The sequence below is a fragment of the Alosa sapidissima genome, chromosome 13, assembly GCF_018492685.1.
Source record: "Alosa sapidissima isolate fAloSap1 chromosome 13, fAloSap1.pri, whole genome shotgun sequence".
NCBI lineage: Eukaryota > Metazoa > Chordata > Actinopteri > Clupeiformes > Clupeidae > Alosa > Alosa sapidissima.
In genome coordinates, this window is record NC_055969.1 from 12,788,101 (window position 1) to 12,810,618 (window position 22,518).

Here is a 22,518-nt window from a genome sequence, read left to right on the forward strand (position 1 = left end):
GCTGAATCTTCTTTTTAATTTTGAATCAAAGAGACAGAATTTCATGCGTGATTTCTTATAAAATTTTGGGTTCTTCGTTGTAAGACCAGTTCCCCTCATACCATTACGACGATCTACCAAACCCACATTCTATCTCTAACTTTCACCTCATGTCAGTAATTCACTAAAATCAAAAATGTTCATGTCACATATGGTATGTCTGCGAACATTTTAATATTGTCTCCTCAGATTTACGAGAATTATCTAGCCTGTTGTGCTGTATTAAGGAAATCCTAAAATAGTTGATTAAAACTGGAACAGAAGGTATACTTTTTATTTTTGTCTGTAAAGAAGATCCATGTAGTCCAAATATGCTTTCAATTCAAAACCTACTTTTATTTTTAGGCCATTGATCTTTATTATTGGAGTGTGCAGTGTCTAAGAGATTATCCTCACCTATTCATGATTGCGTCATTATGTGCATTAAAACATTGTAACACTAAAATTTGACTCCACTAGAACACAAGAATTAGACATTCCAATGTAGAATGTTTGTTTTAAATTAATGATGAAGTTTCTGTACAAAATGTCCCCAAGATGTTAGGTAGGCAAAGGCTGCTTGCATTTAGAGAATTGAGAATTGTTTTAGCACTAGAGCATATTGAAAATCCAGTCTGTGGCCTCTGAGTCAGTTAGACCTGCATGTGTTCATCCCCAAACAGAGCCACTTAGTGGTTAAGATGTTATGGTAAAGGAGAAAAAATGGTAAAAATCCATTTCAACAAAAAAATGTCTCAAGTTGGATTACATCTGCTGTCAGGAGAAAATTGGTGCATGCTACAATTAACATGATCTGAAAACAGTTGAACTTGGTATCCTGAATTATTTTTCTTAGTTGATGCAACATAATGGACTATCCAGGACAGGTGTGAATAGTCTCTGCACAACCTGCATTATGACACTTGTGAATTGAATTTTAACAATGAGCATACGTTTTCTTTTTTCACTTTGTTTTTGTTTGTTGTTTTCTTCTATTTTTTTGTCTTAGTCCCCATTGCAGCCAGACTTTAACAAGACCACCACTGGCAAAGTATGACCCCTTTCTGCTGTTCCAAACCCCACCCACCGTAGGGCTGTAGTGACCTTGTGAATGTTTGGATAGACACGTGTAGTGTAGCCCGACTGTTGTTTTTAATGTTGCATGACTGTGCTGTTTTTGCCCCCTCTCTCACCTCCAGGAAGAGAGCCCCCTGAGTGTGTCTAGCCCTGACTCCTATGGTACCTGGACACATTACACCTGTGGTGTTGGTACTGGGCGTCGAAGACGCAGATCAGGGGACCAAATAACTTCCTCCCCTGTCTCCCCTAAATCACTGGCTTTCACATCCAGTATTTTTGGCTCATGGCAACAGGTTTCTACCAATTTTTTTAATTCATTATTCACACATAAACTCGCTAACGCTTACTTTTGTTCATGCGCACCCAAGAAATTGGCCGCAGTCGACAAGGACACCTAAAAAAAAAAAATGTCAGCAGATCAATTTAAAGAGGTAATTTTTTACCCCAGTTTTCTCAGCTTTCCACTTACCTAATCGCGAGTAGAAGGATTGAGAAAGTTTAGAAGTATAGAGGTTTTTAGGTTAGGTTTTTTTACACCCATGTTTTGCTTTTTTGCATGCATGTTTACTACAAGACTGTTTACAGTGCATGTTTCTCAGAAACTTAGACTTCTTTTAGGTCCTAAACAACCTTGCACTGTATACATTCTTATCTTTTTTGCATCGTAAAACATTTTTTGTTTTAATATTTTAAATTTTATAAGATAAATAAAAACTTAGCCTATGAGATTGACAGTTGTTTTCAATCTAGAGAACCTGATCAATATTTGTTTGACCTTATTCCATCTTTTGTAGTCTTGTAGTAGCTGAAGGTAGTATTTCTTGCTGTTCTCAAGCCTGACCTTGGTACTTTTTGGAATGCCCCCCCCTTCATCAGAGTGCAGAACATAATTGGTATACATAGATGCCTGTTGGCTAAATGCTGTTATTACATGTAATTGTGTGTTATTGAGTTGGGCAAGCTGGAGTCCATTGAAGCCATATATTATGTTTGCTGTAGATATGCCATGCTATGCTATTTTTGGCATCTAAGCAATCACTATTTTATGTTTTCAACAATTGTCATGGGATCGAGCTAGTACAGGGAATGGAAGTTCATATCAAATGTGCAATGTACTAGGAAATGAACGTTCATGCCTATTACAGTGTGCAAATGTGCAAGTTAGTGCGAGGAATGCCATTAAGTATATCAATAGCTCTGGGGGATTACTTTACTATATTATACTATACTATACTGTTACTATCAGTATCAGTAGCTCTGAAACGGTGACCTGAGGGCAATAGCCCACTCCCTCTGGTGATGATGGTACTGGTAATCCAACATATGACACCGTGGTACAGTTATACATCTTAACATTTTTCTAATTTAGGGTCTTTATTCCATTAACTACTTGATTCAGTTGCTTTTGCATAACGTGACAATCAAGCATTTGCATGAACAGCCACCCCCCCCCCAGTTTTAATAAAACAGCCTTTAAGAGCTCTTAAGCATTCCCTGCTTTCTGTCACCGAAGACTGTCCAAACCAGTCTCGACTAAATCATTTTCAGATCCATTTTAGTTGTGGTCTATTTTACAAATAAAAACTCGTTTTTGCTTTCCGGCATTTTCAGAATAATGAATTAATTTGCATACCCAATCAGTAAAAATATATTAAGTCCTATGTTTTGAGCTTCAGTGGCTGCGAAGTACATTCTCAGCATCTAGACTGGATAAGATTGATTTCAAACATGCTCTGGGTGAAGGTAACTCTTTACATTTATCTGCTGAAAACACGTTAGATGTCCTTTGCAACTTGCACAATTTCAAAGTGGGAAAACAATAATAATAATAACAATCTAAGGCTATAGACCACCAACCTCCTTGAGTTTCGGTCAGTCTGATGGTATTGATTTAACCCTTTGTACTGATCTTTGGAACGTGTGTCTTGGGTGGATGTCTCTTGTCCTTCCAAAATTGCCTGGCCCCTTTGCCTCCCCTCGGAACCTGAATCCATCTCTGCTTAAGCACGTTACGTTTTGAAACACCCTGTTAGCCCATGGGTCATGGCTTTGACCAGGTGAAATGTAGGCTAATGGTAAACTACATTTCTGAACCACTCACCTCAGCAGATAAAGTTTGCACTTACTAGTTGGCTGTTTGAAGCACCATAAAATTGATGTAAACCTATTTTCTCAACCTTGTTGATCGGATTGGTCGATGACCGATGTTCTACGTATATATTATATATAGCGTCTGCAAAATACCATAACCATATATGCAGGGGTCTTTATCAGTGAACTATAATTACAGTGGTTTTAACTTGCTGTATAGAGAGGATGGTGCACATTTGCGAAATCTATTTAAATTCATGTTTATTAGAGCTGCTTGCCCATGCTGAGTGATGAATTGGTTGACAGATGGTCATACTGTACGGCCTTAAGATTGGCTTGCTGTTGATTTGGCTTCATTAATGCCTTGTTTTATCTGCACACAGCACTTCTGCCAAGACTGGGCACAAGTACTGACAGTCCTTTGTCAACCATATTGTCCTTCAGTCGAAACTTTCACTTGCACAAGCAACTTATTCCAAAGGGGGTTAGATTTTGTGCACCACAGTTTTCCAGACTATTCTATTGCCATGTGAAAGAGGAGTAAGGCTTCTTTACCTCACCCTCTTTGAAACAGCGGGAGGGGTTCGGGGGGGATCTGAGGCCCTGGTGGATAGGTGTCCCCCCTGGTCCGCAGGTAAGCTCCTTGTGTCAGACGTGAGAGTGGGGTCATGGTGTCCTCATAATGTCCTGTCTTCATCATGTGACTCATGACCTTTGAACCCCCCGCCCGTCCCGTTCGTCCGTCTGCATTAGGACCCCACCCGGAGGTCCTCCCAAGACCTATTTACTCAGTAGGGGGCGCTACTCATTTCAAGTTTGTCTGAGGTTTTGAAATTCTTTTTGTTTGTTTGTTTTTGCACGAAATACTCGTCTGGGGAAAAAAGAGAACAGGAATACCCTCGTTTGGTTTCCCTCTCCCCTCTTTTTATATTTTATTATGATTATTGTATTAATATTTCTATGGTTTGTTCTTGAGGTGCAATATGAATTTGGTTCCAAGTTGTGTGGTCTTGATTTTTGGATTTTCTTCTTTTTTTTTTGTGAACCTCATTAACCTGCAAACGGTTGCCATGTCTGTCGCCATCTGCCTCACCCTGCATCCCTCCCTCACTTGCTGTGGTTGTCTCCCGTCTCAAAGGTTTCCCATACCCTCACGTGGAATGGACTTCCTGTAGCCATTGGGGATGTCTGCATGACCTGTCTTCTCTGTTCAGATCCTGTCCCTTCCGTGTGCTGTCCTGGCCACTGACATGTTTCCGTGCTGCTTACTAACACCCTGTGCATTTAGAGAGAAAAGTCTTTGTTTGCTCTTATCTGTGTTGTGTTGTTTTGTTTTGTGATGGTTTCTAACTATTGGGAGCATTTGTAATGTTTGTGTTATTCGTCTCTACCTCGGCAGGTGTTGGCAGAGAACAACAGCCATGCTAGGCCAGGCAGGCTTCATTCCGAGCACAAACTGACCACGGGCATAGGTAAGCTGTTCACTGTGTGGTTATCACAGCATCTATTTGTGTTTATCCTTACCGTTTGATAAATAGAATGTAGTACAATGCATCAAATGAGATGATGACTTCTTTAGGTCACATCTATGAATAAGTGATAATCACTTGATCAGTTGAACACATATCATGTTAAAGTTGCTACAAGCAGGATTTGTTTGGGAATTTTTAAAATATTCAGTGGCTTGATCCTCTTTGTTAAGGGCAATGACGGAGCAGTGTTGCTCTGTCTGCTCTACTCTAGTCTTATGCCTGTGATCTCGACTCTGCTTCTTGCACCGTCATTGATCTTTCTGCACACACACTGCTTTCTTGACTTTGATCTTGTGTGGCACCAAATCACTAGCTACTAAAGATATGAACCTTCTTAGCCTGATTTTTAAAAAGCACATTGTAGATGCAAGATTTTTGCCACATGACTAACAGTGTGCGGACTCCTTTGATGTTGGTGATTTATTGATATGGGACAGGACTGTTTCAATGCAGTTTTGGAAACTGTCCACTCTATTGTGGTTTAAATAACTCTCAAGTCTAATTAAAAAAACAAATAAAAAGTTACATTTTTGTGTTGCTATACATTTAACATACAGGAAACAGGATGGTTTGTTTTATTATCATCTGTTAATTTTGTCTTTGTTTTTAATCATAGATACAGTCTATTGCTATTGTGTTCTAGACTTTTACTGCTACAGTAATACATTTCCAGTAATAGAGCTTGTTATACTGCAAATGTAAAACAATCACTCAAACATAATATGCTACACATATTTGTTGGATCATATTAAGGTTGCAAGAGTGTTTCTAAAGTAGTGTAGTAGTGACCTACCCTCAGATGCATTGTTATATTTCTGAAGGTGGTAGGGTTGATGACCGTCTGAGGGTCTTGACCACCTCTGCATTCTCTGTACAGATTATATGGCCTGTCTGGAAAGAAAGTATTTACTTTCCACAAAATGTCTCCAAAGATGGTGATGGTGCTACAATTTTTCCACATATTCCTTTGGGAAAATGTAATGATTTTGCAGCCTGACACAAGCTCAACTTGAATATGCATCTTAATAATGGTGGTAAACTGGTCACCGTCACCATCACCGTCACCGTGTTGCTGCAATTGGCTACTCTTAGGGGATAGTAGCTAGCCTTATTATGGGATATTAATGTTAACGTCATGTTGGCAGAGGCTAGTTTTATTATCTGATAGTGACATTACTGTCATACACTCTGAGGCTGCACTACCAGCTATCCTTTTGTGGCAAGAATCTAGAAATGCATGATGCATGCATTCAGTGGTGTGTGTGTGTGTGTATGCGTGTTGCGTGTCTCCTTGGAAAAACACGCTGTTTGCTGTGTGTATCTCTTCTAACTCCCTCATCAGGGTCGCATTGTGCAGGCCTGTTTAGCACTATGGTGCTCGGGGGCTCCTCCAGCGCTCCTAACCTGCAAGACTATGCGCGCGCGCACCGTAAAAAGCTGACCTCCTCTGGCTTCTTAGATGGTATGTGCAGACTCGCACACACATCTTGTGATGAGATGAACCCTTACCCCTTACTTTTTTTTTCAAAATCCTTTCTTTTTCTTTTTCTTTTTCTTTTTTTTTTTTTTAAATAAAGGAATCCTGGAATTCCATTCCTGTGGGGGGGGAAAAAAACAAACAAAAACAAATTGGGTGTTGTCTTTGGTGATGGGTCATCATGGGCATAATCATCATCACGATCACTGGGGTTGATCCATTTTGTGTTATTTTGGGGAGAGCCAGCGCTTAACCCACAAGAGCCCATGGATGTATTTTCTAAAATGAAAATTATGGGAAATAGAGGGGGTGGGGTGGGGTGGGGCCTTCTAAAGAAAATGTTCAAGGTATTGAATTAGTTTGACACCCACGTCTCCATGGGCCCTTATAGGTTAAATCTGTACTGTTACATCATTAACAACATACGGAGGGCCATGTCCAAAAACACACATCCAGTGGAAAAACTTATTTCAACACCTTATTAAAAATATACCAAAAAAATTCACACATTCAACTCATCAAACATTTTCCCAATACAAATCATTCTGTCTGTCTCATCATTCACTTTTTTGTTTGTTTGTTCTTTTTATAGTTTTTAAGCCATTCTATTGACTGATTCTAAACATCAGGAGCAACGTCCAGGAACATCTTAAGAGACATTGGAAAATCTTGAACAAAAAAAAGTTGAATAGATAGTGCTCAAAAAATGTGGTCATGCCATTTGGCTCCCTGGTAGGGGTTTGATGGTTTGACACAAAAAAAAAATAGATTTGATAACAGGGAAAAGAAGATGAAAGGATACATTTAGGCAAAGCCTTGTCAAAAGTATCTAGCAGCAGTGTCCACAAGACTATATCAGTCAATACATACATTTTTTAAGGGTTTTACCAGAGATACTTTTAGGCATTTTGAACATTACAGGCGTCGTTGAGGAACCTAGTTTTACTCCCTACAATTTTGTGTTCAGATTTCAGTATTTAATCTGACAGGAAGATCCCTTTAGTACTGTAACCTTTTTTGATGTAACGTGGCTTTGGTTTTGGTGCAAACTATTAGCCAGTATCTCACAACAGTGAAAGGTACAGGCAGGTGACTAAACAGCTTTAAGGTGCCTGTCACAATTGTTGTGACATCTATGAATAAAGCATTCTCCCTATTCTTGATTAAAAATGAAAACAAAACAGGGGCATTTTGTCAAGAATTACACATTATACCATCATATTAGTGTTTATGAAACCTAGTGACATTGATTATTTTCCCTGGCTCTATGATGGGCATTACAAATCAATTTACAATCCTTTGATTTGCCAAATCAGTCACCATATGCAGTTAGCTTAGACCTTGAAACATTAAACCTTTGTATGGTTCTTACTGTATAGTTGTGGTGGTAGTTCAAGATGTATTCAACAGAACACCACACACTCATATCATAGTCATTTTTCAAAACCAGTGGTTTGGCAAAATATTTCATCATACCTAATAAAAAATATTGCCATATCATTTTTAAAGCTCAAGACTCAAGGTCTTCGAGGATAATTAGAACAGTATATCTTTTGTCATATTCTGATCCAGGATTCCTTGAATATTCATCTTCAAGAAATAGATTTTATGTATGTTTTCTATATGAAGATTGTGAAGTTACATGTCATGCTAAAGTGCAGGACAGTTCTGTCACAATTTAGGACGGGTTATGGCATGCAACGGTTGAACCTTAGAGACATTAGCTTGAGGTTGGATGTGGTTTGGAGGGGAATCTTATTTTTTTGACAGTGTCCCTTTGAGACTTGTGGTAGCACTTAACGTGTGTCCACTCTCCTTTCTTTCTTTTTTGACTCCAACTGGGATGGAGTACATCCTACTACATGGTGTCTGATACCATTGCCTTCGGGAAAAGGGTTTATCTGCCATCTACGTTGCTCTGGCTGGCCAGACCCCCCAGCTAACTTACTAAAACGACTCTCCTCTCCTTTCCTCACCCCTCCTACCTGCATGCTGTTCTAATGCTTTAGTTCTTACTTTCTGCCCTCCCTTTTTATCTAACTCCCTTCTTTCTTTTAGATGTTGTACATTTTCAGGACCCTGTTTTTCTCTTTCTCAGAGGCCACGCGTGGTTCTGCCGTAAAAAGATTTTCTATCTCATTTGCGCGACACCCAACCAATGGTATGTTTGCTTTCGTTTAATTCTGTTGTGTTTTTTTTCCTCTTCCCCGTACCCCCTCTCATTTTCTTTTGTTTTGGTTCTGAGTAAGCAAAAGACCCCCCCCTTTTTTTTTTCAGTTACTACCCTCTAACTCCCTGTCACCAGTCCAGAGCATTCTGTGATGGTGCCTGTGTTTTTAACAAACTCACTCATTGGCCGGCCTCTCAGTTCTGTGTGCCGGCCTCTTGAGTGTTCCTCTTACTCAGCTTAGCCAAGCTTCAACCCCACATGGATCACAGGAGGTTAGGATGTCCAAACAGCTGTCTGGTAAATCTGTGCCTCAGTGCTGAGTATACGTTCAGATGGGGTCCATCCAAATGTGAATGATTATTGAACCAGCCAAGTTTAGCAACCTTGCATTCAGTTTGTTCAAATATGGAATCTATGGAAATAACTGCCTAGGTGAGCTGAGTAATTCTATCTTGTTTTAATATAAATTGTTATTTCATATATATTATACTGGCATGGGTTTTATTTTTGTTTGTAAGAATTGAAAAAAAAAAAATCATATCAACTTCACAACTTCTGGTGAAATGCTGAAAATACTGTCTTTAGCTCAGCCATTTGTTAAAAATATCCTATTTTTATTGTTTTGTTTTGTTTTTTGCTTTTGTTTTTTATCTGCTTTTCTAAATGGGTCTTCTAAAAGTGTTTCCCAGTATGTTCTGTGGTAAGTGTTAATTATGTTGAATTTACCCATTTGATCTCTCGTCTGAATGTTGTTTGGTGTTTTCTTTTCGGCTCAGGCTCCTTCTCTTCTGTTGTGTAGAGTTTGGCTTCCTTTATCTCTCACAGTTTTCAGCCCTAGACCTCCTCACAGTACCCCTCTTTCCTCTTTTGTCCCTCTTTGTGTACCGTGTAGCTTTGTAACACCGTAGGTCATTGGCCCACCTACATGTAGGGATGTAACGATTACCGGTATAATGGTAAACCGTGATAAAAATGTTGACGATAATAATTACCGTTTTCATCTAATTATATAATTTAACTACCAGTTCATCTAATTATATAATTTAACTACGATTCGGATTAGGCTACACCTGATTTTAAAAGGCGGAACTTTTTCACCGCAAAATGTGCACTGTATCATGTAGCCACTCTGCTTCTTTTTATGTTCACGTCCACATTAAATCCATTCCACTCACGTTATCAGGAGAATACAGTAGCCTAAAGTTTTATTTTAAACGCTTACTTTGGTCTCACTCATTGCATCCAAATAACAGAAATAGCAAACTCCAAGTTATGGTAGGGTAAGTTAAGCTATAAGCACATAGCCAATTAAACATTAAGAAAAAAGTGAACGGGACACACTTTGAAACTATTTCAGCTTGTGTAGGCCTATCAGTGCTTTCTGAACATATTGAACACACTTTTAGAAATACCGTGATAATACCGAAAACCGTGATCATTTTGGTCACTATAACCGTGAGGTTAAATTTTCATACCGTTACATCCCTACCTACATGTAATGTATATTACACCTCCACACAACTTAGTAAGTAGCACTGGGACGAATCCCTTGTAGTCAGGTATTGGAACTTCGGAAGTATTGGAACTTTAATTGAAGTGACATTTGAGATGCATAGACATTATACATTCATTTGTGACTACCTACAGTACTGAAAATAAGAAACTGCAAGATCAAATTTTGGAATCACATTTTGATTTTCTAAGGTTAATTCAATTTGTATTGACTTTTTAAGATTGGAAGTTTTTGTCCATTCTTTCATACTTGATAGGCTATGGGCACCAAACTATTCCTGAAAATTATGGTAAGGTGCATTGCTTACTGTAAGTGACTCCCATCGGCATAATTAGCCAGCCAGTATCCCTAGCCCTGTCCTAGTGTCCTCTGCCTTTTAGCATTGTGTAAGTTTAGACTTGAAAAGGAGTGTTGTTGTCGGTCTTTATGTTTAGTGTTTCCCACCTTCTGCCAATAGTCCTGTTACTACCTGGTGCACGTGAAGTTATTGGTACCTGGCAGGTCCAAGCCTTAGAATATGATTCCTTCAAAAAGTAGATTTACCAAAATATCATACTTATTTTTACAAGCTTTTTGAAGCAGAGATCCCCACAGTGCTGTTGTACAATGCTAGAGTGGACTCTTTAAGTCTAGACACTTAAAAACTAGCCTAACTGTACACATTTTTTCCACATTTATTTTTTACATCGCCACTGTAATAATTGCATGTTACTTTTGGTTCTCTTGCCTAAGCCTCCAGTTATGAGGCTTACTAGCATTAGTACATCATAGTACATACTATACTAAAGTTACTGCACTATGCATAGAACAGTCATTACTGAGATCAAGTGGGGTTAGTTGCAAGTATGAGACATTTTAATTTAGTACAGCTATTCGATGCTGGACAGAAGGTTAAATACTGCTGAAAATATTGCTGACTCATAAGTCTTATCTTGATCAACTGGCTCTTTAAGCATGGATTTATTTGCTTGTTGTTTTTTGTTACCGCCGAAATTTGAAGTTTCGTCTGGTGCTAACTCCTTTGGTAAGGAGTTTCCAAACAGGATGTAGGACGGTGATCACACATCTCCACTGTAGCTGTACAATGCTGTTTTTCAATAATTGCAATCGTATCTAAAAACGTTTTTAAACATGCCTTGTCAAAACGTCCTCTACGAGCTATTTCGGTGTTGCTCTTTTCAAATCAGTCCTCATAAGTTGATCTCACTCTTGATGTAATTTGGTGCAATCCCCATCATACCGCTTGGACCCTATTCATCCAATAACAATGATATCCAAAGTAACAATTCTACTCAGGTAGGTAGAAATCCAGTTCTACTCCTCCTCTCCTCTTGGCTGAAACAGTGGCAGTAGATAAAGCTTCCAGTGAGGTGTAATTTCTGTGTAACTCACCCGTCACCATTGCCCCACCACAAACCCGGGTTTGATGGTGATTTAGTTTTCTCTGTCCATCCTCACAGATAATGGAGTATCATGTTTCTATGTCGCCCAGCTTCATTTAAAACACACTACTCATTTGTATAGACTGTTATACTCATAGATGGATTATAGTCTCATGGCAGTTCATACGAACCTAACCTGGGTTTTTCTCTCCCTTAGGGTTTGAGCTGTATTCAATGGTTCCCTCGATCTGCCCACTGGAGACCCTTCATAACTCACTCTCCTGGAAGCAAGTGGACGACTTCCTGGCGTCAATTGCAAATGCTCAAGATTCCTTTTTGGACATCTCGGCCTCCTCCCCAGGTACAGACCTAGCACACTTGAGCTTCTACATCCCTGTAACGGAGGTGGGCATGAGATGGCTTCCAGAGTTATTGCTGTTTGTTGGGTAAAATCCCAACCTAGCATGTCATGTGACAGTCTGTTCTCCAACATTGTCAGAAAAGGCCTCTCTTATACAGTATACAACACACAATACTAATATACTTTATTATACAACAATTAGGTCAATTAGGTTAGGAACTATTTATTAATTTCTGATTGGACAAGAGGCATTACAGAGTGGGGATATCCCAGCCAGGACATCCCCACTCGGACTCTCGAGTAATATGCTGCGTTTCTTGGCAACAGGAGATGCCAAGACTAAATTTGGAACTATTTTTTTGGGTGTGAGATGAATGAACAACAACAACAAAAAATCGGTGTGTTAACTCAATTAGTTGGTAGTAGAACTGTTGTATAAAAGTACTCGTTGGCACTTGTGATTGTGGGGTTGGTAATGGCTATAGGACCCACAGCTGTGGTTACCAGCTGCACATGGCCTCTGAACCACAGCCATGGGTATATCCTTACCAACCCCACTCTCATTTGTGCCATGTTGCTTAAATATACAGTTGAAGTAGTTTTGTCATACAGATATAGAAATATCATTTGCTTTTGCAAATGCTGAAAATTTGTCCTTGTCTGGTCTTGTCATGCTTCTTTAGCTGTTCCAGCAAAGAAGGCTCCGCTGAATACTTACACTCCAGCCAAGATTTTACCATGTCCATTCACCCAGTCATTAGCAAAGCAGGCCTCTGAAAGGGCAGCTTCAGGTACAATATACAATTCTATAGAATCATTCTCAGTATGGTATATTATTTTTCAAAATGAAATTCCAACAGAACCATTTCGAATGTTGTAAAACATAGCAAATAGAGTTACAAAAGTAAGACATATAGCAGCAATGTGACCGGTGTGTGTGTGTGTTTGTGTTTGCTCACAGTGACCGAGGGCACATCAAGCCGACGGGCTACGTCTAGCCTGGCTGACCCTAGGGGGACAAGCAAGGCATCAAAGGAGAGCTCTCCCCTTTGCACATCAACGCCCAGCAAAACAGAGCCTACGAGAGTTAGCCATAACCAGCAAGGCCCCAGTGCCATCCAAGCCCCAGCACAGTCTGCAGCCTGTCCAAAAGCAGCCACTGCAACACTGGCAAAACCACAGGAGGATGGAGAACTGAAGACAGCTACGTCTACCTTGGAAAGCAGTGGTGGGACCATACAAGAGACTTTATCTCACGAGGGCTCAGGAGACAAGACCAAGAGAAAAGTTACCGATGGCACGGTCTCTGATGTTGAGGTGCACACTGAGCCAGTGGTACCCAGCACCCCAAACGATCACAGTCCATTTCAGACTTTAAGCAAGGGTCAATAAGCAAATCAACTAGTCTTGGTTTTGGGACATGAATTTACGAGTTACACAAACTGAATGTGCCATAAAGGTGCAAACCGTCCTATGAGTTCTTTCCCTGTAAGAATCCTAATGTCCGATTTAGTGTAGAAAGGATTACACCTATCACTTGAACTTTTAAGATTAGCACATTTTAAGAGGTTACAAATCCACAGTACAAGGATGCCATATTGAGGTTCACAGAACGTAGCTGTGTTGTGTATTGTGGAACAGACACAGAAAGCCATCATTTTCTTGTCAGGCTGTTCATATCCTTGTGTTGCTGTTGTTACTGTCTAGCTTTTTTGTATATTTGAATGTAAAAGCAGTTGTTGATAAAAAAAAAATAAAAAAAAGTGTAAGAAAATTCTTTTGTCAGGAATGGTTACTGTTTTTGAATATGCTGCAGCCAATGTTTCCTTGTGGAAAATTCCAGAATGGAGCTAAATAAAATGGATGAGGTTTCTCATTCAGAGATCACATTATTATTTTGGTCCAAAGTGTAAAAGGGCCGTGTAAAGGGTCAGTTAAAATGTACTCACAAACTGACACACACACACACCTTTTCACCAAAACACAATCACCCAAACACCTAAATGTTTTTTGATATATGTTTTAGCCATACTGATGAACTTGCACTTTGATATCTGAACCATTGAATTGGAAGTGAGAGTCTGCCTTACAGAATGTGATGATTGTCCTTTAACATCATGCTTTATTCCATTGCAACCAAACATAATGTTGTGTATATAATGGAAATAAACTTTGTTGGAAGTCCCTTGCAGGGGTATTCAGTCAACCAATCTATTGCTTTCATTATTCAAAACTAATGTAAGGTTGAACGTTTTATTTCTCGGCAATTTTGTTTAATTTTTCATATTCTATAAAAAAAAAAAATAACCATAACAAAAGCCTAGAGCCATGAAATCCGAAGGATCCAAGACAAAATGTATTGAGGTTTGAATTATAATCTAAAATTGATGTTGGGAGTCTGTATGGATCATAAGGAGTTTATGAAAGTCCCTCCAACACATACAATACAATTAAATGCAACATTTAGAAACCTGGAATAATTATTGTAGTCCTTTGAAGCCATTGACTGTCACCAGAAGTGTCACACACACAAATTCAAGTTTCTTTAAAGTAGCCAACTGAGTAGAGCAGGCTACATGTAAGTAACCAGGTAAATTTCACCCTAAGAATCAATATGTAGGCTATTGTGTGGTTTCAGTATAAACAATAGGGCGGGGTCAGTATGGTTCATCTCCGACTAAAATTAGATTAAAAACGATTGTTTGTGAGTAAATGAGCCCTTATCTAACATCGATACTCACACTACAGCTGAGGTCATGCCCAGATTACTGTATCACGTGACTCCTATCGGAAGCGTCGGCTGGCTGCTGCTGGTTACTACCATAGCTTTATTACATTGACAGATAATTTGGATCAGACAAGCAGAGGCGTGAGCGCAGTGTGGCGTTGCCGTCGAACAGGTCTGTTTTCTCTCTTATTCATTTATTAATGTAATGATGTTGTGTTCATGTGTTGTTTATATGTTATTAAGCTGTTATCCTTCATATCTGTCGGCAGGTTGTTAAGAGTAACGTTAACCTAGCTGAAGCATCTAACGTTATTCTGGGGATTCGTTGTAATGGTGGGCAAGTGAATATTTCACACCTTAGTGATGGTTTAACTTGGAAACCAAATTGTGTACGCCTAAAAGGAACAGACTGGCACTATTAAAATAGTTAGTCTACCACTAACCATTTTGCAAAGCATATTTTGAAAGGCCCAGTCCGTTTTCAGCGTTTTTCCATCAGCTAGCTAGGTCTACATGGACGAAGCCTGCAAGCACCAGGGAAAAAAACAGGATAGAACTGGCTTCTCATCACAATGGAGATGAGATGTTGGCTAGCCATTAGCATGCTAATGTTGTGACATATTAGATATTTTCCTAACTCCCTGATAACGTCTGTACGTTGGTCATATTATCAATGGAGTTGTATTCCCATTGTAGTATTTCAGTCGGATTAGCGTTAGGCTAACTGCCCGATGCGCTGTGCTCCCTGTGCTGATGACAGGAGACGATGACAGGTGTTTTCGACAGAGCGCAGAACATATATCAGGAAATGAAATTACATTTTCATTCCGTCTGCTCAGTTCAGCAAATTCGTTCAGCCATTTGTTTTGAGTCCAAGGATAGCTAACTCTTTGCTTGCAGGTGATTTAGCTTCACCTGCAAGCTCTTAGAATTTAATAACGGTTTATGTTGGTAATTGTATCAAAGACAGTCTGTGTGAGTAATTTTAAATGGTTTGATTTTGGGTTGTCATGCTGTAGGTCTCAGACTCCGACAAATGCATGCCCATGTCCATACAACCTTTCCTATACAACCTTAACCTTTCCAACCTTTTACTATGAAAGAAATATCTGAGGTGCGAAGGCAAATAAAGTGATAAGAAGAAAAATGCCAGGCCCTGGCCTATTCAAAGCTAGCCTGTATCACTGGGTGGAAATCATTTCAGAAATCTCTGCCATTATAATGTTACAGTTGGCTAGGTATGACTTAAGACACCAATGACACACTGCTTGGTTTACATGCACATGTATTGTCACATGGGTGGGGATAGTCTTATCAGAAGCTTCCGTAAACAAGCAGGCTATTGGACCATTACAAAGGCAATGAACCTTATAGCTTGTGTAGTCTGAAGCCTGAGCTATTCCTGAGCTACACTAGATTGGATGGAAATAATTCTGTCCTTCAGTTAGAATTAGGTGTCACAGACATATCTCTGGTTAGGATGCCAGAAGTGTCTTACTCCATTTATGTCTTTTAGCTTGTCAGAAATGGCCAAATGGGAAGCTTCATGAAGCAAGCATGCATGTTCATTTGAACTTTGTTGTTTGATCCTTTCTGTGTTTGCCTTTTTTAATCTTTTCTATTTTGCGTCTTGGCTCTTGCCCTGTACTACATGGGTCAGATCCACAGAATCTGACCCATATCTCTATAGCCCTTCTGGTGTTTTTATCATGATCTCATGTGTGTTGCCCCAACTGCTGTTTTTTTCCCCCAGTGTCTTGCTTTTGGCCATCCTGCACCCGACCATATGGCCATGTTATTGTGGAGATGGCATGTGTTTTGGTGGGGACCAGGGTTTATCTCTAGTTATGGCCGAGATGAGATGAGTGCACAGAGATAGAAGGGATGAGATTGAGGCCTCGGCCATTAGAAAATGAACAGTGTGTGTTGAGTTGGCGTTAATGTGGTCTTATCTGGAAAAGTGTGTGTGTGTGTGTGTGTGTGCGTCTGTGTGTCGCTGTGTCAGTATTTGCATAGAAGATACAGCTGAGGCCTGTGGAGGTAAAAAGGTGGATTTATCTAGGCTGTTAATCTTACAGTGCTGGACTGGGAGGATGGGTGATGTAATGGGGCGATGGTCTCACTTAACCCTTGTATGATGCTTTCCATATGTGTCTGTCAAACCATCTGAGTATCTTGTGAAACCTACAGTAGGCCTAGATCTCAAATGGTTTAACTAACTGCTTGTGGTAACTGATGTTGTCTGCTTTGCTCTCCCTCCTCTCCACCTTTCTGTCTTTTTCTCCTCTACCTTATTCTCTCACTTCTACTCTAAACTCTAACTATTCTCTCATCTGTTTTTCTGTTTCGTATACTTGAGTACTCTCCATCTCTCTTTTTCTTCACCCACCTCTCTTTATCTCTCTTCATCTCTCTTTCTTTCTCTCTTTCTTTCTTTCTTTCTTTCTTTTTCTTTCTTTCTCTCTTTCTTTCTTTCTTTCTGGGTCCCTTTCTGTGTCTTTCCAGCACCAGCCAGGTCATGTCTTTAAAGATGGAGATGGATGTCAGTGGCGTGTCCAGGGCACCCATATCTGTTCTACCTGCTGCTGCGGCGGAGGTGAAGGCCACACTGAAGCCCGAGGCGGAGCGTCCGCGCTGCTCCAGCACCCCCTGCTCACCCATCAAAAGTACTGTCTCAGGATACCAGATCCTGCAAATGAACTCCAACTACCTGGTGGGCTTTACCACCGGTGAGGAGCTACTCAAGCTGGCCCACAAGTGGTCCGGCGGTGCTGATGCCGGACCGGACAGGCCCGCTGCCTTAGGCTCCACCTCTCCCGAGGCCTTGCCGGCGAGCCCTCTGAGGCGGCCCCTGGATGTGGGCCTGCACCGGGCCTCGCGCATCTATAAAGCCAAGAGCCGCTACTACCAGCCGTACGACATCCCCGCCGTCAACGGCCGCCGGCGGAGACGCATGCCCAGCTCAGGGGACAGCTACCTCAGGCCGGCCTGCGGCTCCGGGGTCGGGTCGGGCGCGGCGGGTGAGCCCAGCAGGGCCCTGCACGGTCCCCTGCCTCTGTGCCTGCTGAAGGGGAAGAGGGCGCAGTCCAAGTCCCTGGACTACCTCAACCTGGACAAGATGAACCTGAGGGAGCCGGCCGCGGACACCGAGGTGCTGCAGTATCAGCTCCAGCACCTCACCCTGCGCGGAGAGCGCGTCTTCACCCGCAACAAGACATGAAGGAGCTGGACGGTGGACAAGGAGAGGATGGTGGAGGGAGGGGGGGGGGTTGTTTGGGGGGCGAGTGGGAAACGCCCATGGAGACGGCCTGAGCAAAACAGTTCCTTGGAGGGAGCTGGTCGCCCCTTTCACAGCTTTTTGTGTTGCTTCTCTCCTGTCCCAGGCGATTTGAGACTCCTTGGTCCCTGCCATTACATTATGCACTGTTTCCAACTGGAGAGGTCGATCACTGCGGAACTCACTCGACCCACTCTGTCAGTACGTCAGTCTGTGAAACGATTCAAACAGGAATCTCAACTATCAAATCTTAAATTATAAAAAAGAGGGTTATTTATCCAGATGGGTGGGGTAAATAGAAACAAACAAACAAAAATGTGGAGGTTAGCAATAAATGGTATGCTTCAAAACTGCTACTGTTGTATGTGTGCGTATGCGTGCTCCAGTCTACTATAGCCAATCTTTTTCGAAGTTGTCATTTGGTTTTGGTTGCATTAAGATAGCCACTGTTGCAGAGCTGTGTGTGTATGTGTGTGTGTACTCTGTCACACTGCACACACTTGCTTAGACACTGAGAAGTCCTCAACTCCTCAGCCACCATCTTTGAGGGGGACCCCACATAGCGCGCCTGTTCTGTTAAGTATTAGCCCTCTTTTAGCATTTTTAGCGTTAGCACCGTCGTAACAATCTCAGTGTGTGAGCTTACCTCTTCTGTAAACTTCTCTGGCACGTTGTGTGTGACGTGGCGCTGTTTTTATATACTTAATACACACGACTGTTACACAATCGTTGGGAAGATGGGATGGGGGGGGGGGGGGGGGTTATTTAAAATGTTGAAGCGGATTTGTGCAGGGGAGGCTTATCTTTAGAAAACCCTGAGGTGAGATTAGCTTCTCCCTCATTCACACAGAGCATTAATCTCCCTCTCAGCATTCCTTCAAGAAGAGCCATCCAGCTGGATGATGTTGGGATTATTTATTCCAATGTCTCTATAAGAGTCTGTGATCGTCCTCATCACTTTGCGTTTCGTCTGTTTAATATGTTCCGTTCCTCGTCATCAGACCATAAGATTACAAAAAATGCAAACCTTTGAACGTTTTAAACTCTGTATTTCTCTCATGATCTCTCTCTCTTGCTACATGTTGAGACACTGTATGTTTGTGCGTTGCCACGGAAACCAAAGGATGAGCTAAGGGTGCCCTGGGAAAAACTTGATGTAATTTTGTTATTGTTTTGTTTATTTCAACTGCTTAGGACACTAGACAATCATTAAGCAGGGTTTCTACCCTACTTGAAGTATGGAGACAGTTTTCCTGGTAGTACATTAGTTCAGGTAATAATCCAAATTTACTGAGCCAATAATAAAAAAAAAAATACTACTTTTCTCTGCAAACCTTCTTTCCATTGACCTGCCTTTGTTTGAAATTCATTTTCATGTTTAGTTGGAAATACCATGTCCTTATTTGGTTCGAAAGAAAAACTGTTTTTGGTACACAATGTTTTAAAACAGTCCAGCATTGTGTTTTACCTTTTTAATAATGGTTTTGTGGTTCAGATAAGAATTTGCTAAGCTAAGGATAACATTTGATATCCATCACTGGTTATACAGTGTTTCAGACCATTTTAAATGAAAGACACTGTAATGTGAAATAGATGCTGATAGCACCTAAGCCCCTTTCAGTTGGTTGATATTGTACATCTTGGTAGGCCCTCAAAGGGACCTTTTGGGTGTCTTTTGGTATTATTAGTGCAGCTGAATGTCTACTTTAATGTAAGTTTTGTGTACTTTAACTGGAAATGCTCTCTGGGGGAAAATAAGACTGTTGTCATTGGATAGCTTTGCAGTAATATACTTTGCAGGTTGTCAGTTAAAAAATGGTGTGCATTATATTGCAGTGGATTTGTCAATATTATACTCTACAGCAATTACCCGGTAGTAATAGCATAATTTTGAAATATGCCACGCTCATGTTGAATATTGCCACTCAGGACAAAGTCTGATTTAGTAGTATGTAAGTTACATCACTTTGTGATTTGATCAATGACCTTCATCAAATATAAGTAATCACACAACTGACCAATGAGTTTGCCAATAAGAGACAAGTATACAATATTCAGAATTAGGGAAAGTAGGTATATCAATATAAGGTTTTCTGTTACTTGTAACAAACATTAAGTTCTACAGACATGGGTGAAACTGACTTCTGCATGATGAGTTCAAAGGCATTAGAAACTTGTATTACAGGTTGCAGTGCCTTCTATGAGGAACTAACTTTGACCTGATCTTGATAGGTTAATGTGATATTTTTTTTTTTTTTTTTTTGACTGTTTAGTTGTAATTTATTTAGAACATAGGTTGTATGGTACACATTAGGCCTCATAAATCCAGTGTAGCATAGTTTGACTGCTTTTTTGAGCCTTCAGTTTTTTTCCCCACTCTGTCTCTATGACCTGCAACGCATTTCTGTGTCTGACGTTTACTGACCTTTCACTTGACATCATTAATAAAACACAAACTTCAAACTGACTGGTTGATTGTTTTATAAGATCCTTTAAGAAATTGTAGAAATTGTGATTAGAGCTGCAACTAACAATTATTTTCGTTATAGATTAATTATTTGTTCAAATGCATTTTCAAAAGTGAGATGATACACTGAGTCAAATAATGAAATAAGTTTTGAGATGATATAAATCTATCCTACATATATATGCCATCTATCTAACTATCTTCTATCTATAAATGACAGGAACGCCTGTCTGTTATTCACATATTATGTCCGTTCGTCCGATTGATTTCAAACGCAGCCTACGCAGGTGTCTTGCTACAGGCACGAGTGCAGTGCCAAGTTTGACATTGTTGGGATAAGTAATGCAAAAGTACGGATGGGAAGCTCATTGCATTCACATGAGTAAAAAAAATCACATTATCTCATAATTATGAGATAATTATCTCGTTATTATGAGATAGATCTCTCGTAATTATGAGAGGTTAATTATCTCGTACGAGATAATTATTTCATAATTAGGCTACGAGATATAGTTATCTCATAATTATGAGATATGGTGATATTTTTTTACTCAAGCAGAGAATGTCTAATAAAGGGAGAACCGCCACTCTCGGGAAACTTCCGGTTTCTGAACTGGTTGCAGTTCCTTTTCTGGTTCCACATGAGGGCGCTCACGGAAGAATTAATGGAGGTCTGTGGAGCTGTACCCCTCAAATCCACTTTTCTCAGGATATCATTTTTTGCCCAGAAATTTGAATGTTGCATGCGAAAGTATTATATTTTTTGAGTCACTTATTTGTTCTAAAAAGCCTTTCAAATGCGTCAATGACGTCATTCATTAGCAGAAAGCTAGTGTGTTGTGGGCAACAACGACCCAACCTGTAAGAAATCGAAAGGACGTAAGTACTCGTTCATTCAACTTTTGACCTATAATCCATAGTGAGCTTGCAGAAACCGCAATCAAATCTTCGATTTTTCAATGACAAACAAAGAGATAAATTTAGCCGTCTAGCTCCATAGACCCCCATTGTTTTTGCACTTATTCATGATCGCCCCTAGCGGAATTGCAACAGATTGCAGGTACAATGGAGTTAATAGGGAGTGATCCGGCTCTCCGTAAACGGGCTCTGACTCAAGTGAATGCAATGAGCTTCCGTACAACCCTGGAAATCCAGAGTTCTCACGAGAGCACAATCGGAATTGCTCTGCGATACACCCTGGCCAAGAGCAATGATGCACGTTACTTTTACCCCAACATTCCTGGAAACCAGCTAAACTGATGAAAACAGCGCTGCAACGCTGGAGGACATGGTCTAGTGTTATCCAATTGCGTGCAGTGAGATTTTTAAATGCATGCTTGTTGCCGCCCCTCGAGGTGGGCCATTACATTGTTCTTTGCCAGAACCTTAATCTTTCTAGATTATCAGGGTCTGGATTTTCCAGGCTATATAAAAGATAGGCCTATATTAAAAATATTGGTAGGCTACTAGGCTACTGTAGCCACTCCCCCACAGGGTAAGGGCACAGCACGGGTCAAGATGCAAGATGTTTGGATGATTATGTCTGACATCAACAATAAAGATTCCCTGTAGCCTATGCAGTGTGCTTGTATAAAATGATTCCGTGGATTTTTCAATAACACACCAACAAACACGGGTATGCAGTGGCTATTCAAAATGACGTAAAAACGATGTGTAGGCTAATAAACTGACACTTCGAATAGCCCAGGCTACTTTGGACTGTCTTTAGACTTTAAATAAACGAATGACAATTCCGACTGCAAGGTCCAAAATTGAAACTAGCGAATTTCAGGACGTTTCAGAATGTCACACATGCAAGCATAATTAGCTAGCCTGAGGAGCCAGACCCACATCAGGATGTACCGTAGGGTCTGGGAATTTACCATAGGCGCTCAATCCGAGGGGCGGGATAAACGGTTGTCTTTTTAAAATTTCCTCTGCACGCAATAGGATAGAGACTATTTCACATATGCAAATTTCATATGATGATGCCACAAAATGGTTTGTCCTTCTGTCATCAAGTTATTCAATAGGCCAAACATATAGTCTTCACGGAAAACTTTATGGCTTATGTAATTTTGATGAGCTACAGACAAGGAGTGGCAGACAGAGTGTGATGTCACCAGGCTACCAGATACTGTTTTCACATTGTTGCAAATTTCATATGATCATTCCAAAAAAGTGTTTTCTACTCATCAAGTTATTCAATAGCCTAAACATAGGCTACTGTATAGCCTTGACTCAAAACAGCTGTTATTTGTAAAAAATGTCACATGCAGCCATGTGCTCACTGCACTCTGCTCACTGCACATGTAGGCCCCTTAATATAATATCAGTATTCATTATTGAATGCCTAGCTGGAATTATGTGTTTCCCTATTATCCTATTTTTGAAGCAGGCCTACCAGTGGGCATGTAATTGG

At 40.4% G+C, this 22,518-nt stretch overlaps 2 protein-coding genes across 22 annotated transcripts in view; both read left to right on the top strand.

The window, feature by feature from the left end:
* The window catches only part of ppip5k2 (diphosphoinositol pentakisphosphate kinase 2), a 34,636-nt gene extending 20,806 nt beyond the window's left edge, over positions 1-13,830 (top strand). For 4 of the 21 annotated variants that reach the window (XM_042059852.1, XM_042059854.1, XM_042059856.1 and 1 more), the window contains exons 25-33: positions 1,028-1,069; positions 1,218-1,391; positions 4,589-4,661; positions 6,064-6,183; positions 8,297-8,359; positions 9,048-9,068; positions 11,481-11,624; positions 12,308-12,415; positions 12,586-13,830. In XM_042059852.1, coding sequence (XP_041915786.1) covers positions 1,028-1,069; positions 1,218-1,391; positions 4,589-4,661; positions 6,064-6,183; positions 8,297-8,359; positions 9,048-9,068; positions 11,481-11,624; positions 12,308-12,415; positions 12,586-13,016 — 1,176 coding nt within the window. In that variant the 3' untranslated portion in view covers positions 13,017-13,830. Of the gene's footprint in view, positions 1-1,027; positions 1,070-1,217; positions 1,392-4,588; positions 4,662-6,063; positions 6,184-8,296; positions 8,360-8,475; positions 9,069-11,480; positions 11,625-12,307; positions 12,416-12,585 lie in introns of those variants that run through there. The other 17 variants (XM_042059857.1, XM_042059869.1, XM_042059866.1 and 14 more) reach the window with 15 other exon arrangements.
* A 555-nt stretch (positions 13,831-14,385) lies between these two features.
* Positions 14,386-17,609, top strand: macir (macrophage immunometabolism regulator). The gene is made up of 2 exons (XM_042059785.1): positions 14,386-14,524; positions 16,858-17,609. The coding sequence occupies exon 2, from the start codon at positions 16,871-16,873 to the stop codon at positions 17,570-17,572; it is 702 nt and encodes a 233-aa protein (XP_041915719.1). The 5' UTR covers positions 14,386-14,524; positions 16,858-16,870; the 3' UTR covers positions 17,573-17,609.
* Positions 17,610-22,518: the final 4,909 nt, after the last annotated feature.